General features: G+C 41.4%; 2 protein-coding genes across 2 annotated transcripts in view; one reads left to right on the plus strand and one right to left on the minus strand.

Annotated features, from left to right (window-relative positions):
* scfd2 (sec1 family domain containing 2) overlaps nt 1–10,889 on the plus strand; it is a 134,877-nt gene extending 123,988 nt beyond the window's left edge. The window contains exons 8-10 of the mRNA XM_024259035.2: nt 2,451–2,585; nt 7,274–7,393; nt 10,613–10,889. Of these exons, the coding sequence (XP_024114803.1) occupies nt 2,451–2,585; nt 7,274–7,393; nt 10,613–10,705 (348 nt within the window). The 3' untranslated portion in view covers nt 10,706–10,889. The remainder of the gene's footprint in view (nt 1–2,450; nt 2,586–7,273; nt 7,394–10,612) is intronic.
* Nucleotides 10,890–12,561: 1,672 nt separating this feature from the next.
* rasl11b (RAS-like, family 11, member B) lies at nt 12,562–16,010 on the minus strand. The gene is made up of 4 exons (XM_024259036.2): nt 15,357–16,010; nt 15,222–15,278; nt 15,060–15,136; nt 12,562–13,550 (listed from the first exon to the last, which is right to left on the minus strand). The coding sequence occupies exons 1-4, from the start codon at nt 15,469–15,471 to the stop codon at nt 13,053–13,055; spliced, it is 747 nt and encodes a 248-aa protein (XP_024114804.1). The 5' UTR covers nt 15,472–16,010; the 3' UTR covers nt 12,562–13,052.
* Between the last annotated feature and the right edge of the window lie 817 nt (nt 16,011–16,827).

Below are 16,827 nucleotides of genomic sequence, written 5' to 3' on the forward strand. Positions count from 1 at the left end.
CGACATCTTTTTTTTACCATGTTGGAACCAGAAACCGACAGTTAGCAGTGACTAGTCCAAGTCGATTTGAGTCAACACTTCTATGGCGACCACTCTCACCAATCAGGGGTGAGCTTGTTGGAAGTCCACAGCCTTTCTACTGAAACCAAGCTTCACAAAATGTATCAATCAAATGTTTTAGATATTCAAGTTGACTGCATATGTGGCCCAGGGATAGGCAACTCCAGGCCTCGAGGGCCTCATTCCTGCATGTTTTCCAATATCCCTGCTCTGGCATGCTCTAATTGGCTGGACACACCTGTACCAGGTAATCAGTCATGAGTGGGGCTTGAGCTATGTCCGAACCCCCCCTACTCACTATATAGTGCATTATTTACTGTAGTGCGTTCACCATTTTCTAGTGCTGTCCGAATCTACCAACTCCAAAATTAAGTGCACTAGAAATTTCCCAGAAAAACTAGCGTACATCGATGCTCACTAGATTAGCAAATATAGACCACAATGCATTGCGGCCAAACAATTTTGAACAAAAAAAACATGTTTAAATGTACATTTTTGAATAAACCATCCACATTTTTATCATCAGAACACAATGGAGTCATAAATAGACATTATAAAATGTTCGTATTGATCTGATTTGGACTACGTTTGGAAAAACAGAAGAAAAATATTGAGCATCATGTCTGAATTGCCCTTAAAATCCAGAGCACTATATAGTTCCGCACTATTTAGTTTTTTTGTGGTTGGGATTAGGGTGGGATTTCGGACACAACCCCAGATATGTGGAAGTCATTCAGACACACCGGCTTCAAGACCTGGAGTTGCCCTTTTCTAACAGGCAAACTAGACGGAGTGACCTCTCCCCATCGAGATCCAGGAAGTACCTGCTGGTTTCAAGAAGCCAAAATCCTTTTATAGAGAAATAAACAGTTCTTACCCAATCATTCTATTGGTCAGATAATCACTGTTGATCTGGTACCTCTTTTTAACATGTTATTGATTATCTTCATTCATTTTTTTCTGTAGTGCAAGATATTGAAGTTATAAACTGACCAATCAGATGCCTCAATTAAAGAAGGTGGTCATCCTGGTGGGTGAGAGTGGTTGCCATAGAAATGATGACTCAAATTGATTCAGACCAATCACTGATTACTGACGTTGTCTGTCTCCAACATTTTACTTCATGCATTCCTTCATTAAAGCAGCTTCCACCACCAGACGAGGAGCCCAAAGTGCTGTTCACAAGAAAAGCAGAGTATGTTGTTTGATCATAAAGGCATGAAACGCATCAAATATATAAAACACATAAAAGGCATGAAGCAAATTCAAAACAAATATTAAAAACGATAAAAAGAAATAAAAAGACAGATAGGCACATGCTATTACACTGTAATGCAGGAACAATTTGGCTTTAAAAGATTGTAGCTTCTAAAAGCTGGTGTCAAATGATTCCAGAGCCAGCACAGCAAAGGCACGGTCCCCCAGGACTTACATTTGCTCCTTGAAACCACTAACGCCTGGTTCACTCAGTCCAGTTCTAATATACAGTACATGCTATACATTTTTGTGTATGTTTTTTTTTTGTGAAGTTTGAATCTACAGTTTAGTGGACAAACAACATTCATTAACTGTTTAAAAACCAGCAAATGTGAAAACAAAAATCTAAAATCTAAGATAAATGTTTAAACACAAACTTTCACTGAACTTCAATAAACCTCTGTGATTCTTTATGACTGTGAGGAAAACATCGGATCTCTTTTGGACAGAAAATTCTTGATCCTGTAACCTTGAGGTCTATAAATGGTTGATTTTGCTCCGGGTAGCTGGGTAGAGAGAGTGCAGTCCTTGCTCCAGTTAAACTGTTTTTTTCCTTCAGATAAATAAGACTTTTATAAGATAGCAGTTTAGGTTATGAAATAGTGTTTCGTCAAGGACTTTTCTCTAAAAGAGGAATGAATTCATCTTTAGTCTTTTTGTATTTGTCTGCTGTTGTCAGGCATGTAAACTGAGCTGTTGTAAGTCCTCCACTGCTTTATTTCAAACGACTCGTGTTTGGAACAGAATGGGTATTTTTAAATAACTGTCATAATTTTAGAAATGAGGAGTTTTGGGTTGAATTTAGCTGCAAAGTGTTTATTCAGAAGTGGTTTTCTGTCTTTGTCTCCCACTCCTGGTTATCAGAGAGCTGTTTTTAGCCATGTTTAATAGAGCCGCTCTCCTGTCCCTCTCCTCCTCCTCGTGAAGTGACTCAGCGGGCTGTTTGCTTCTGCACAGAGACACAAACCTCTGCTGTGGGATAAACAAAGACATCCACACAACCCTGTGAGGGCTAAAATCAGGCCGTGTCGTCCTTTTCCTAGAAAATGCTACCTTATGTCCAAAATCCCTTTGCTGGTCTTTGCATTACCTGTGAATCATCCCGTGTTTGTGTTTGACTTCTCCATCTGAAGGCCTCCTACCGCCCGTTCCTGAAGCAGATCCTGGAGGAGGTGTTCCGGCCCGACAGCTCCGAGTGTCCGGACTTGGAGCATACGTCCGGAGGTCTGACGGAGCTGCTCAAGACGGGCTTCAGCATGTTCATGAAGGTCTGCTCTAGATGAGATTACATCTATAGTGCAGGAAAACAATAATGTGATGGTGTCTGGCTGTCGCTCAGGCTTTTTTCATCACTAAAATGAACCTGACTGTGATAAAAAAAATCAGAAAATTCTTCACTTTTTCATATTCTGAAAAATAAGACATTTTGAATGTTTTTGTGCAATCTCTTGTGTCCTTTTCTGTCTGTTTTCTCTCTGATCTTTTTGCATCATTATTTCTTCCTAATGGCATAAAAGTCAGACCTTTGTGTAGAAAAACAGCAAGTGTATCATTGAAAAATTCTACCAAAGAATTCTATTTGAATAATTCAAAGGTTGGAAGTTCATTTTTCTCAGTCTTTTCACCAAAATCACAAACCCTACCTGGATCTCAGGTCTGGAGGCTTTGCTCCTTTTTTTGGGCAAAACTGGGCATAAAGAGGGAAAAAAATCAAAAGTTTGTGAAAGCTCACATATACTCTATCCATTTGAATAAAGTGTTAGGGATCCATGCACATCTCTGCTGTGGAAAAAAATCACTTCGTCAATCTTCACTTAAAAAAGCAGCTGATCATTTCATTCATGGAATCATTTTCCTTCATGCTAATTTCTGTTTTCTGTCAGATTTTTTTTTTTTTGTAGGAATTCACAACAAAATTTCTGCCTATGTTTTGTTTCAACCATTAATCATATATAAAACAAGTATTTTTCTACAACTAAAGTGAAGGATTTTGGGTGGAAATTGAAGGGGAAAAAAAACATGTTGATATTTCAGTGACGTATTGAATCAGTGATGCCAGTCCTCTTTGTTTCGGTCTTTACCTCATGATTAACTCATGCTCAGCTATGGATGCCATCAAAAAAATGAAAAAATACATTAATATAAATTGTGTTTTAGACGTGAATTCAATTCGGTTTTATTCATACAGTCGGATATCACAAAACAATTGTCTTAAAAGACTATATAAAACTGGTTATCCCTGCCTTTAGACCCTCCTTCCTGGTAAGGAAAAGCTCATAAAAACCTGATTTAGGAAAAAGAAGAAACCTCAGAGATGGAAAGGAAAGATCATCTCCCAGGACGGACAGGAGATTTACCAGAACTATCAAAAGGAGAATTGGCTTATCTAACTCTGCAACAACATGTTGGAATAGAGTTCTGCCAGATAGGACTGAGGAACAAGTACGGGCAAGTCAAGACGAACCAGGGGCGTGGTCCACAGCCAAAAGGAGCCAGCAGCGTGGTCCACAGCCAAAAGGAGCCAGAGGCGTGGTCCACAGCCAAAATGAGCCAGCGGCGTGGTCCACAGCCAAAATGAGCCAGAGGCGTGGTCCACAGCCAAAATGAGCCAGAGGCGAGGTCCACAGCACTAACGGCACCCACTAAGTTCCCACGTAAGACAACGAGGGCAAACACAGGTGGGGCCAACACAAAAACTGTGGACAAACCCACTAGGCGCCCACTTATTCTGCCCACATTTCCTACCTTCTTTTAACCCATATAGGGCCCACTTAGCCTTGCTGGCTGGGTAGAAGTGGTTTGTGTTTACACATTTTACACTTTTGTCCATGAACCACAGATTATCACTGTTGTTGAACGGTTTGCTGACCTCTATGCAGATCTTAGTTCTTCCTTTATTAACATGAAGTATTTGTTATTTTTGGCTCTGCTAATTATTAATCAAATAAAAAATTTGGATTTTAGACCTTTAACTTGATTAGTTAAATCTAAATGGTTTTTCCACCTTGATTAAGGCCCAAACTTTTTTACTGTCACAGTCACATTTATCCATTCACACTCTGATAGTGAACTCTGGCATCAACCATCAACAAGGTTTGGCGGGAACCAAACCTGCAACCCTCCAATCAGGAGGCGACCGCTCTCCCCCTGCACCGCAGCCCCCCCACATGGTAGAAATGGTGTCGTTTTCATTTTAAAGAGTGCTTAGAGAGGTTTTACTTGTTCCTTTCTGAGGTGTACCTCTTGACCTTTAAAGAGAATATTCCCCATCTCTGGGTTTAGATGTGTAATCAGATCCAGAAGTTCCCGTGGACAGATTGTATAACTTTGGCCTGATTTCAGGATAATTAAAATGTTGGCCCAAAAACCACCAACTCAGGATGTCCAAGCCCGTAAAGTTGAACTAAAGGTATTCTCTAGGTGCATGTTGTACCTCATATGAGAGAAAGCACCTTCATATATTCTCTACTTTTAACCCCGGTGATTCCGTTAAACACTAAAGCCTGATCTACTGCAAGTCTATCCTCAGATGTCTCAGACGTTCGAACTGTTTGTCTTTTGTACCGTGTTTAGTCTTTATTTGAAGAGTCTGTCTCCTATCAGAGAACTGGCTCGTGTCCCCAAAAACCATTCAGCTGTTGCTCCTGTGTATCACTGCTTCTAATGAAGGTAGTTAGACGGGAGACGAGGACGTATGGAAATACTGAGTTTGAACTGGCCAGTCTGTAAATCTGCATGGAGTATTGAAAGTGAATGAAAGTTGTTTTATAATTGTTCCACTAAACCTCAACACTTTAAGAAAAATATGGTAAGACCAGTAAACAGAATACAATGTGGACTGATTTGTGGTCCAGACCCAGTTTTCCGTTATTTAACACTGAGAAACTTCCGGACTATTTAGTTTGTACCTAATATGTGCTTTCCAGGTCAGTTTTTCATCCTCGGGAAATTTATTTTCATAAATGATTTCAAATTTAACCCCATTTTTGTACTTGTCAATGTTTATATTTTTACCATTATAATTACCAAATTACATAATTTTTGTTTCATTTAAACTTAGTGAAAGTTTATTTACATCAAACCATACCTTCAATGTTTTTCCTTGTTGACAGCATCTATAAGTTTCTGCACACCATCCATTTAACAAAAAACTTTTTTGTCAAATAAAACTAATTGTAATATATTGGAAACCTCAAATAAATCATTAATATACAAGATAAATATTATTGGTCCCCAAACCGACCCCAATGGGACAATGGGAACGATACCTTCCAACCTTCACAAACTGCTGCTGCTAAATAGCTTCTAATCAAATCTCACACTATCCCCTTAATGCCAAATCATTTCAATTTATTTATTATTATGCAGTAGTGAATTATATCAAACGCTTTTTAAAAAGTCCATCTGTGACCATATTAATAAACATTTTTAAAGTTTGTATATAATTAACCACATTTATACTGTTAAATAAAAAAAAAACATTTATTTATTTGCTACAAAAGTAGCATTATTAGTATTAAGATATTTCAAACGCTTCTCAGTTAATTTGAGTAAATTTATGCGCTAACTGTTTTGGCTAATTTAGGCCTTTTTTTCAGTTTTTTAGGATGTTTTGAAGTAGCTATTTTTTCTGCTACATGCTTTAAGCTTTTTTCTAACCTGAGTTTTAATGCTTGTTTTTTAGGCTAATTTGGCATTTAGCTAATATTTTAGCTAGCCATCAGCGTTTTCAGTTATCAACTTCAGTGTTTGTAACTATCAATTTCAGAATCTTGAGCGGCCAAACTCAACTTACATCATTCACACTAGCATTATCGCAGGTAATGCTACATATATAGTTCATAGTCATGTTAAAAAGTTACATTATTAAAGTTTTAAAAATGTAGTTTTAGAGTGTTCAGTAAATGTTTATCCTGTTCGTCCCGTGACCTAAGATGTATTTTGGATTTTGGCCCCCTGTGCGATTGAGTTTGACACCCCTGATTTAACTCGTATTGACGTAAAAATAGAAAAAAACAGGAATAGAAAAACATCAGTGACCTCTGCCAAATCCCAGGCCCTTTTCCTTTAAGAAAAATTGTTTTATTAGTCTTTCTAACACTCAAAATTCCAAAAGAAAAATCTGGATGATTGTTTGGAAATACCAAAGACTGGTGGAAAAATCCTGTGTAAATGTTTCATGTAAGCCCTGTTTTCCTTCATCAACAGCCTGCATGCCACATCTCACCTCACACCCCCCCTCCCCATCCATCCCATGTTGCTGCACATGGTTCATAGCCTGAGGCTGCACACAGGTGCAGACGCTCGCTCACATGTTCCGTTGTCTTTTCTGTCTGCATATATGCAGGAGAGCCGTCCTCAGAATTCACCTGAACATGAGCTGAACACACCACAGAACCGTAGCTCGCGTCCTTTCTCCTCCGACACATGTAGAAGCCTCTCCGACACGCCTCTCTGCTGCACGTGTAAGGCCATTCTTCCCTCGAGTCCACCTCCTGCAGGCCTGATTGCTCAGGTTTTATTCACAGGCTTGCCCTGACAGCTGCTCTGCAGCGTGCTACTGTTTAGCAGCAGCCAGTAGAACTCAGCAGAAGCTCTGAGCTGTGGAAACACCTCTGAAAGTCCGTTTGTCTCCGGCTGTGGGAGTTTTCTCCCTCAAGGGATGGGGCACATTTGTCTGCACACTCCCCTCAGTGTCCACGTGTCAGACATTGGTGTTAGAAGTCCTCACCCTCAGAGCGCTCAGAAGCTGCTGAGCCGCCGGTCCCCAACAACACAACAACACACACATCCTGCTGAGCTGTGACTCAGCCTCAGGACAAACACACATGCATGCTTTTAGCTGCAAAGGAAATCTGTCCTGGACAAAACAGTGTCATTATGATCTATTCTAAGAAGCAAACTCAACAGCCTAAAAATAAAATGACCAATCATGAGTCTCCTCACTGCGTTTCAGGTGAGCCGCCCACATCCCAGTGACAACAATCTGCTCTTCCTCTTTGTGCTTGGTGGCGTCACGCCCTCAGAGCTGCGGCTCATCAAGGAGACGGTTCACACTCACAAACCAGGAACTCAGGTGAGTCGGTGCAAAGATGTGTGTCCCTGTTCATTCAAAAAATCCTGCATACAAAACAGAAAACACCAAGGATGAAGCCATTAGGAACTCCTTATGGAAGCAATGAAGAATAAGAGCTTTGCTGATACATTTAAGTCTCTAAAGCAGGGGTCTCAAACTGGCGGCCCGCGGGCCATTTGTGGACCCCAAGTTGATATTATGCGCCCCCCCCTTAATATAAAAGCATAATGTCTACTAAACAATATCTTCTGAATGTCCATGCTTCATTGATGAAAGCTTTGTACTTGCTTTGTGATGTGTCAACTTTCTTTATGTTTAAAACTTCCCATTTGCTATTGTCGTTGGATCTGGTCGTCAGAAAAGTCCTTAGCAACAGTTACTAGCGTCATTAGCTCCTGTCATTTCACAGGACACGCCAAAGATGTTATCTAGTAGTACATAGATATGAACAAATGTTCAATAAACTTGTTCCGTAGACATAGACAGTGGACCAAAGATATAGACAGTGATCAAAGATATAGACAGTGATCAAAGATATAGACAGTGGATCAAAGGTATAGACAGTGGATCAAAGATATAGACAGTGATCAAAGATATAGACAGTGGATCAAAGATATAGACAGTGATCAAAGATATAGACAATGGACCAAAGATATAGACAGTGATCAAAGATATAGACAGTGGACCAAAGGTATAGACAGTGATCAAATATATAGACAGTGATCAAAGATATAGACAGTGTTTAAAGATGTAGACAGTGGACCAAAGATATAGGCAGTGGATCAAAGATATAGGCAGTGGATCAAAGATATAGACAATGGACCAAAGATATAGGCAGTGGATCAAAGATATAGATGATGGATCAAAGATATAGGCAGTGGATCAAAGATATAGATGATGGATCAAAGATATAGACAATGGATCAAAGATATAGACAATGATCAAAGACATAGACAATGGACCAAAGACATAGACTATAAGACCAAAGATATAGACAATGGACCCAAAAACATATTTTTGGCACAAATGCCACACCATACGGCCCAGCCTCAGCCAGACTCTGCCCTCAGTGGCCCCAGGGTAAACTGAGTTTGAGACCCCAGGTTTAGAACATCCTCCACTGTCCATCGTCTGACCCAGCAGCACATGTGCCTGAGTTCAGGTGTGATGGTTTGGGGGGGCATGTCATGGACACATTGTGGTGCACTAACACAGGTTTGTGTGTCTACCCTCTCGTCTGTGTATTTGGGTGGTCTAAGTGCTTCTTGCTTATGCAGTCCACGCACTCAGACTAAACATGCAGACGAGGCGGCTTTCTCTGCTTGGGAGGAGTGCGAGGAAGACCCAGAGGGACATGAGACCCAGTCGTGTGGGCTCAACCTAATAAAAGGCTTAGGGAACCCAGCCAAAGCCAATGAAAGGGTCGGCAACCATCAAAGTCTTCCTTGTGTAATCAGAGGGACTAAATTTAAGACAAGCTCACACAATAAGCTGCAGGCCCACACACTCTAACCCCTCAGAGTCCATGTGTGCAGCAGGACCCAGTCCACACGAGGCCTGCAGCCCAGATGCCTGAGACCAGTCTGATGCTGGGTTTCAGTCCTGGCCCCAACGGTTCTGCCGGGAAAAAGTGTTTAAAGCACTACACTGTCAATGAGGCTTATCTAGTGGCTGCAAGAAACTGTGAGAATTCAGAACAAAGCAGAAACTTTAAGTTGATTTATACTAAAGAAACTCATAAACTAAAACATACAGTCCACTTTCACCAGCATCTGTTATTCTAAATACAATTGCATTGCTCTGGTGATCCACAGATCTGCTTTCATTGACATGTTCAGTTTAGTTTTCCTTTTTTTTCTGTGGAAAGAAATCTCATACCTTATTGTTTTAAGCAAATTTAGTTATTTTAAAGTGAACAAATTATTTAACTTGGATCTTTTGTTATTTTTCCTTTCAACTTCTTTGCCAATTTGGAATTTAGCGCATATTTCAGCAACACACTAAATATTTTTGCAAATTGGCATGTATCAGAGATTTTTAAGCAATTTTACAACAACATTTTGAGAAATTTAGGTCAACTTCAGCTCTCGTTCATAGTTCTTTAACAAAATTTCCAGTCTTTTAGCAAATTTAGCATGTTACAAACAGCTTTTCCATTTTCAGTAAATCCTTTTAGCAATTTGAGTAATTTCAGCAAACGGCTTCCTTCAGCATCTCCAGCGACTACTTTCAGCAAAAAAGCACTCACACTAGCATTAGCACAGGTAATACAACTCTTCGAGTTCTGCCAGTTTTTTTTTTTTAAAGCATTTTGATTTTTGCTTTTTTTTATCATAGTTACTTTTTCTTTTCATTTGTTGACTGTTTTGCATTCACTTCTTCACTTTTTATTTAATTTCAAGAAGCTTTTATTTTAATAAACTGTTTTCCATTTAATAGAAAATATTGTCCTAATTCCGTTTTTATGTTCATCAAGTACTTTAAAAAAAAAAAAAAGAAAAGTAACAAAAAAAGAAACATTCATGATGATTAAAAACAATCGAGATTTTGAGGTTCATGTCATATTCACCATTTTTAAAAAGTATTGATATTAGTATTGATATTGACCGGAATCAGATTGCTACTCAAATGCTCAGTTTCGCCCAGCCCTACTTAGAACTGGATTTCTGAGTATTTCTTTATTCAAATGGTTGTGATTTCAGAGCAGATGAAAAAATGCTGCTTTAAAAATATCCCATTTGTGACATAGAAACTACGTTGGGCGGGTCATACGCTCCCTGCTCCGTTCCAAATAGATCCACGTTTTCTCGTCTGAGCTGGAATCTGGATCCAAACTGTAGAGCTGATATCTCTGATGTTACTTGAGGTTTTGTTGCTTCGATTACTGGGGGTGTGAAGGCCTGTAAGCTGGCAGGACAGACTGTAAACAGAGAGTTCTCAGCAGTAGGGAGGGGCTGGATTTCTCTGTGCCAATAGTCCCGCCCACAACCCAGAGGGGAGTTTCTAATGAACTCCTGCTGCTCTGCAGAAACTATTCTATAAAATGACTTTTTTATTTTGGGTAAAAACAGCATCACTTTGTCTGGATAAACATCCATGTTCCCTTTGCGCGTTTGTTTTGATGAACTTGTCTTTTAAGTCTGTTTTTTTTCTAAAACTGTGAAGCTACTTGTCCTCTATCAGGTTTCAGGTTTCTCTCCATGTTTCGCCCTCCTCCAGGTGCTGCTTCTCTCCACTCGATTGCTGCGACCGACAGATATCCCTGAGCTGCTCTTCGCCACTCCACGTCTGGTGCCAGATATCGGCGTCTAGAAGGAGGGTCACGAAGGCGCCAGCATGTGGACGTCTCTGCACCATCAGGGGATGGTGGAGACCAAGAAAACGACATTCCTCCTCTGTATCTGTATGTCCGTTTGACCTGCAGGCTTGAATGTTTGGGAGAAAAACAATAAAGCTGTTTTCATGCACGAGGCTCAGCTGTAAGCCGCCTTTTCAACACAAGTGTGAACTCATTACTAGTGGAGGTGTGAAGAGCAGAGAGCACGCTCCTGAAAGGATGCACACCCGCTGCTCGCAGCAGCAACACCTCACCACGTTCTGCGATGACGCAGAGGAGCAGAAGGATCTCACGAAGTCTTCTGAGGCTAGAACTGAACCGCCGCCTCCACCGCTCCTGGAATGACACTCACCTCCACACTTTCACTTTGAACACCAAGGGTTTTTTCTTTCTTTTAAAAACAAAGACAAAACTTGTTGAATCAATCTCTGGCTTCCAGGCTGCACTTTGTTTCCTTGACGAGGCCAAGCGCTGCAGCGTCTGGCCTGAATCGGATCGTAGGATCTGAAGAGCAGCTCTCCATTTATCGCTCGTCTTTCATAAGAGCTGCTTTATTCACGGGTCACACAGCTCGCGTGCGTCATCGCTTTACAGTCTCAGGCTGCCAAGGCCAGCAGAGTTTTCAAATGCAAAGTCAGTTGACTTACTGATGAGTAATAACTGACGGTACAAGAGAACTGGACCAAGTGAGAGTGACGCCAATTCAGCTGCCTTTTTGTCTTGATGCAGACGCCGCCATATTGGAGTCAGATGATGTAACTAAGCACTTAAAATTTTCAGACGTTGCAGGCAGGACATACTTTTGAGGAGTCTGATCGGTCAGGTTATAACTGGAATAAAAATGAAAAAATTAGATCAAGAATGGGCATCCTGACTGAGTAACAGGAATGTAACGATTTAGCCACAATTCAATTCAGTTTTAAAGTCACGATTTTGATTTTTTTCTATTTTTTTTCTCAACACAATGAATTAAAGGTATTTTAAGTCCAAGTATCTTTTCTTTTTGCCCCTTACATCTGTCTGTTTTCCTACTAACAGAAAGGATTCAATACAAATAAACAATTATACAGAATACTGAAATGATCTCAAATCCTGTTGTGCTCCACGTGTGACGACTGCTCAGCGCAACCCACATTGGCGCTGCGCGAGCACCCGCACTCACCCCAAATGACCAACCATGCACAGCTTACAGAGAGCTAAAAAGAGTTCATAAAAAAGAGCACGGCTCCCAGCAAGAAGTCAGAAGGGAAACAGTCATACATGACTGTTGTCACGGTAGATTGGTCAAAGTTGCAGTAAGGTTGCACTGAAAATGTAACTTTGCAGATTGAGCATCAACTCAGCTTTCTTGAGTTTGCGTGAATAGTTGCGATCCTGGACGGACTGACTGACATGAAACTTTTGATTCCGAAGGAGCTGCGAGAATTTTCCAGGAGGGGGGAACAGACGAAGAACATGCAGCCCCTCCACTACGTGCATAGACTCAAAGGCACGCACACTCACAGCAAGCCTGCATGAAGAAATGTCATCAGCTCAACTTTTCATAATTTCGGCACAGGCCGAGACAAACCGAGTTTTAATTTTCTACATCAAGGAACATGTTAACGAGTTTGAATCTGTTTTTTTTACCAATTCACGAATGATTGTTACATAAACAGATGTTTATTTCTCTATAGAAGTCTATGGGATTTTGGCTTCAATGTTCTTCCTGTTTGGAACACCAGGTGGGAGGAGCCACTCTGTCCAGTTCTGCTGTTTTTAACACAAATATCAGCAATTTTTTTACCAATTCCTGATCGGCCTCATGCAGAAGAGCCAAAAGAAAAAAAGATTTGCTTTGAAACATTTATTGTGCACCAAACTGTACCAAATAAATAACAATAGGCCCTTTGGACTTGTACATGTTCATAAAGTGCATTAGTGGTCATAACCAACTCATGCTACGTCACTTCTCCCGTCATGCAGGGATGATCCTGAAGGCTGCAAAAAACAAACATGATATTTACACACAGCACATGTGGATGAAGGTGCTGGTCCAATTCCAGAGAGCTGCCAGACGCTGCAGCCAAAACCACCGTGTCCTCGTGCCAGGAGAGCTTCACTGACACAGTTTGTAAAGAGCGTGGCTCCGTCAGCCCGGTTCCTGACTCCAGCTGCTTCTGAGCTGAAGTTGAACCTCCTCACAGCATGTCTGTACATCTGACATGATGGGCTCCCGCCCTCCTTCCTGCTGACTGTTCACGCCACGTCTGCCTTCTCCGCTCCAGTGGAGACGCAGGAATCTCAACTCCGTGACCGCTCCGGATCACGCTCCGGATTCCCTCACACCGAGGTGACAGTCCGGACTTTCGCCGACAGCGCCTGCTTGAAGCGCCTCTTCAGGTCCTGCATGTTAGGAGATTTGGGGCGGGGGATGAGCGGCGAGCGTCTCTTCTCCGGGGCGGCGCTGGCGGAGGTGTGCGGCATGCTGCACGGTGGGGGGGGCTGCTTGGCGAGCTGGCAGCACAGCCTGTGGAAAGCTCCGTGCACTTGGTTGTAGTCCTCGCTGGCGGACACCTCGTAGAAGGAGCAGCCCAGCGCTCCCGCCAGCAGGGGGCCCTGCTGGGCGTCCACCCGCCTCAGGTGCAGCAGGTCGGCTTTGTTGGCCAGCAGGATGACGGGGGGCACGCTGGCGCCTCCTGCACGGACCACCAGCTGGTGCAGCTGGCTGATCAGATCGAAGCTGCGGCGGTCCGTCACCGAGTAAACCAGCACCACGGCATCCGCCCACTGGATGGAGCAGGTCACATGGTCAGGCAGCTTGACGCCGTTATCAGTCATCTGAGGGACAAAGACAGAATCCGTTCAGGCTTTCTGCACCTGAACTCTGGAATGCAGTCTGAGGCAGACAGGGATGGGAGTCCGGAATCTGTACATCCTCTTCCCGGCCCCAGACAGCCATTAACCCAAATGAGAGGTTATTAACCGGATCAAATGAAGGGAATCCTTCAGGAAAATGACATCTCCAATTAGAGGAGCTTTGGAAAGGGGGGGTGACCCACAAATAGGTGCCAAAATATTGATATCACAATATTTATTCCCGCGATTGTTTCTGGATGGGTTCTCACCAAGTATCAATCTTTTATTTTCGTTTGAAGAGGCTGTAAAACTTTATATTCATCATCCTTTGGTGAGACGTTCCTTTGGAGGTAGATAGGGGGCGCATGTTGCACCATTGTGTCTGACAGCTACTTGAATTATTTATTTTTGTTCTGTTGTTTACAACAATTTTGTGCCAAGTCGTGTTTACTATCATTAACACTGAATTTTACGGATAATTCAAATTCAGTTGGTGTCAATGCTTGTCAAAGACACTATTACTGGTTTCAGCTTTATTGCACTAGAGCAGGGGTATTCAAATCCAGGCCTCGAGGGCCGGTGTCCTACATGTTTTCCAACCAACCTTCCATTGAAGCTCCTTATTGGCTGCTAATTTCCAGGATCAGGTATGTTTAGCCAATAAGGAGCTTCAATGGAAGGTTGGTTGGAAAACATGTAGGACACCGGCCCTCGAGGCCTGGACTTGAATACCCCTGCACTAAAGCATGTGTCAAAATTAAGGTCCAATAGAAATCCAGCCCTCCAGATCATTTTATTTTATTGTTAAAATAAATGTTAGTTTTTTTTATTTTTAGTTAGGCTAATATTTACACGCTAGCTGTTTTGGCTAATTTGGGTTTTTTAGGCTATTATGAATTTTTGCTATTTTTTCAACTACATGTTAGCTGTTTTGGCTATAACCTAAGTTTTTTATTAATTTATTTATTTTTATTTATTTTTTGTGGCTAATTTGGCATTTAGATAATATTTTTAGTGGCTATCAGCTTCAGTGTTTTTAGCTATCAGCACTAGCATCTTCAGCAGCCAAATTCAGTTTACATCATTCACACTAGCATTATAGCAGGTAATACTATATATTTAGTTCATAGTTATGATAAAAAGTTACGGTTTTAACGTTTTAAAAATGTAGTTTTAAAGTGTTGAATAAGTGATTATCCTGTTCTTCCAGTGACCTATGGTGTGTATTGGATTTTGGCCCCCTGTATGATTGAGTTTGACACCTCTGCACCGAAGTGTTTCTTGCACAAAATAAGACATAAGTTGTTTATTATGATTGTGTTCAAGCTGAAAAGGAAATAGGAATATATTTTCCTAAAAATGATGTGTTCTTCTATATAATCTGAGTTATTAGAGACGATTTCAACTAAACATCGTAGTATCGCGATATTATCGTATCGTAGGTACTCGGTGCGTGATTCCCAGCCCTATTCTGAGAGGAGCAGCACTCACCTCTCCTCCAGGAGTGTCCTGGACCTGAATGGTGACTTGTTCTCCGTCCACCTGAACTTCTCTGGAGTATAGATTACCTGCGCGCATGCGGAAAAAACCCCGTTAGTAAATTACACGCAAAAAGATACTGCAGGTCATTTGATTCTTTGCTCATGAACTCACCAGCGTTTCTCTCGTAGTCTCCGATGAAGCGCCTCGTCAGGAACCTCACCACCAGCGCTGCACAAACACCACACTAGTTAGTCATCATATTATTTCACTTTCTTCTTCTTTTTTTCCCCCCGGTGTTTTTCTTACCTGTCTTCCCCACTCCGCTCCCCCCTATAACCGCGATCTTGATGGCCCGGTGGAGCGGCTGGTTCTCCGGCGCGGTGAACTCCGCGATAGTCGTCATGTTCTGGATCAGTCTCATTGTTTTTCTCTCCTCAGCGCGGCGTCCAAAGAAAGAATCTCGGGAAAATTCTGCTCCTTAAAGCGAAGAAGGACAAAGGACTCAAAGGCACAGCTCTGACTGAGCTCCCGGAGCCGCGCGCGCCGCTTTTAAGGCGCTCGCGCGCTGCCTGCAGCTGATTGGACGGTGGGATCCCCGTCTGCTCGTGCGCCCCCTCTGCCCCGCCCACACGTGCACAAGGCAGTTATGCTGTGAGGGAAATGCAGGTGGGAGGAGAAGCTGTCCGGACACAACACACGGGATGATGTTTGTTTATTTGTTTGTTTATTTATTTGGTTTTTTTTTTCTCAAAGTCAGATTTTATACACAGATTTAACTCGACAGATAAATCAATTCCCCCCTGACTGTATCACTGTATGCTGCCCTGCCTCGTGTCGGTTCAGGTGTTTCCTCCTCATCCTCCGGAGGATGTGTTCAGACATGTCTCCTTTGTGGTCAGAATGGATCCTCCTCCCACACCTCGATTCTCTAATTTCCACGGATAAATGATGCACAAAGTCTCTAAAGCACGTGTTAAAGTCAAGGCCCGGGGGCCGGATCCGGACCACCAGATCATTTTATTTTTATTTATGACCCGATGTTATCTTGCGCTTATTTCTAACGTGTAATTTTAACAAAATATATTTTTATGGAGAGTAAAATATTGAAAGTTATTGAAGGTTTAAGTTGATTTATTCTGAATAATATTCATGCCTGTTTTTATTCATAATTACGTTCAAAAGTAACGTTTTTAAAGTTTTAAAAATGTAGTTTTAGAGTGTTTAATAAATGTTAATCCTGTTTTGGCCCTAAAGTATGTTTTGGATTTTGATCCCCTGTGTGATTACGTTTGACACCCCTGACCTAAAGTGTATTTAGAAGGAATATTCCCAACATTTCTCCTAGTTTAATTACTACTTTTAACTATAATCCCAAACTAGAGGTGTAAACATCAATTGATTTATATTCCTTTTAGAGCTGTCAGGCGATTAAAATGTTTAATCGCGATTAATCGCAGTTTGACCTGAGTTAACTCGCGATTAATCCCAAATTTACATGTGGCCTTTTTTTTTAAGGAAAAAAATGTGTGGTTCGTGGAATTTAGCAGTTCTACATTAATTATGAAAACAAGAATGGCAAAATTAATAGTTTTCATCAGAAATACTTTATTTTGTAACAACACAATAAAAGGCTGTAACATAAAATGCCTACCAAAAGCCCAAGTGCAAGTGAAGGGCATTTTAAATTCTAAACTTCAATCAACGTTCAGTAAAATAAAATAAAAAACATTAAAATAAAATTTCCATAACACTTTCATGTTCATTTTTTGTCAGGACC

The sequence above is a fragment of the Oryzias melastigma genome, linkage group LG4, assembly GCF_002922805.2.
Source record: "Oryzias melastigma strain HK-1 linkage group LG4, ASM292280v2, whole genome shotgun sequence".
Classification (NCBI taxonomy): domain Eukaryota; kingdom Metazoa; phylum Chordata; class Actinopteri; order Beloniformes; family Adrianichthyidae; genus Oryzias; species Oryzias melastigma.

Coding starts and splice junctions, on each gene's coding strand:
- rasl11b (XM_024259036.2), bottom strand. CDS start 15,471: ATGAGACTGATCCAGAACATGACGACTATCGCGGAGTTCACCGCGCCG. Junction 15,279..15,356: donor GAGCGGAGTGGGGAAGACAG/GTAAGAAAAACA, acceptor GTGTTTGTGCAG/CGCTGGTGGTGAGGTTCCTG. Junction 15,137..15,221: donor AGACTACGAGAGAAACGCTG/GTGAGTTCATGA, acceptor GCATGCGCGCAG/GTAATCTATACTCCAGAGAA.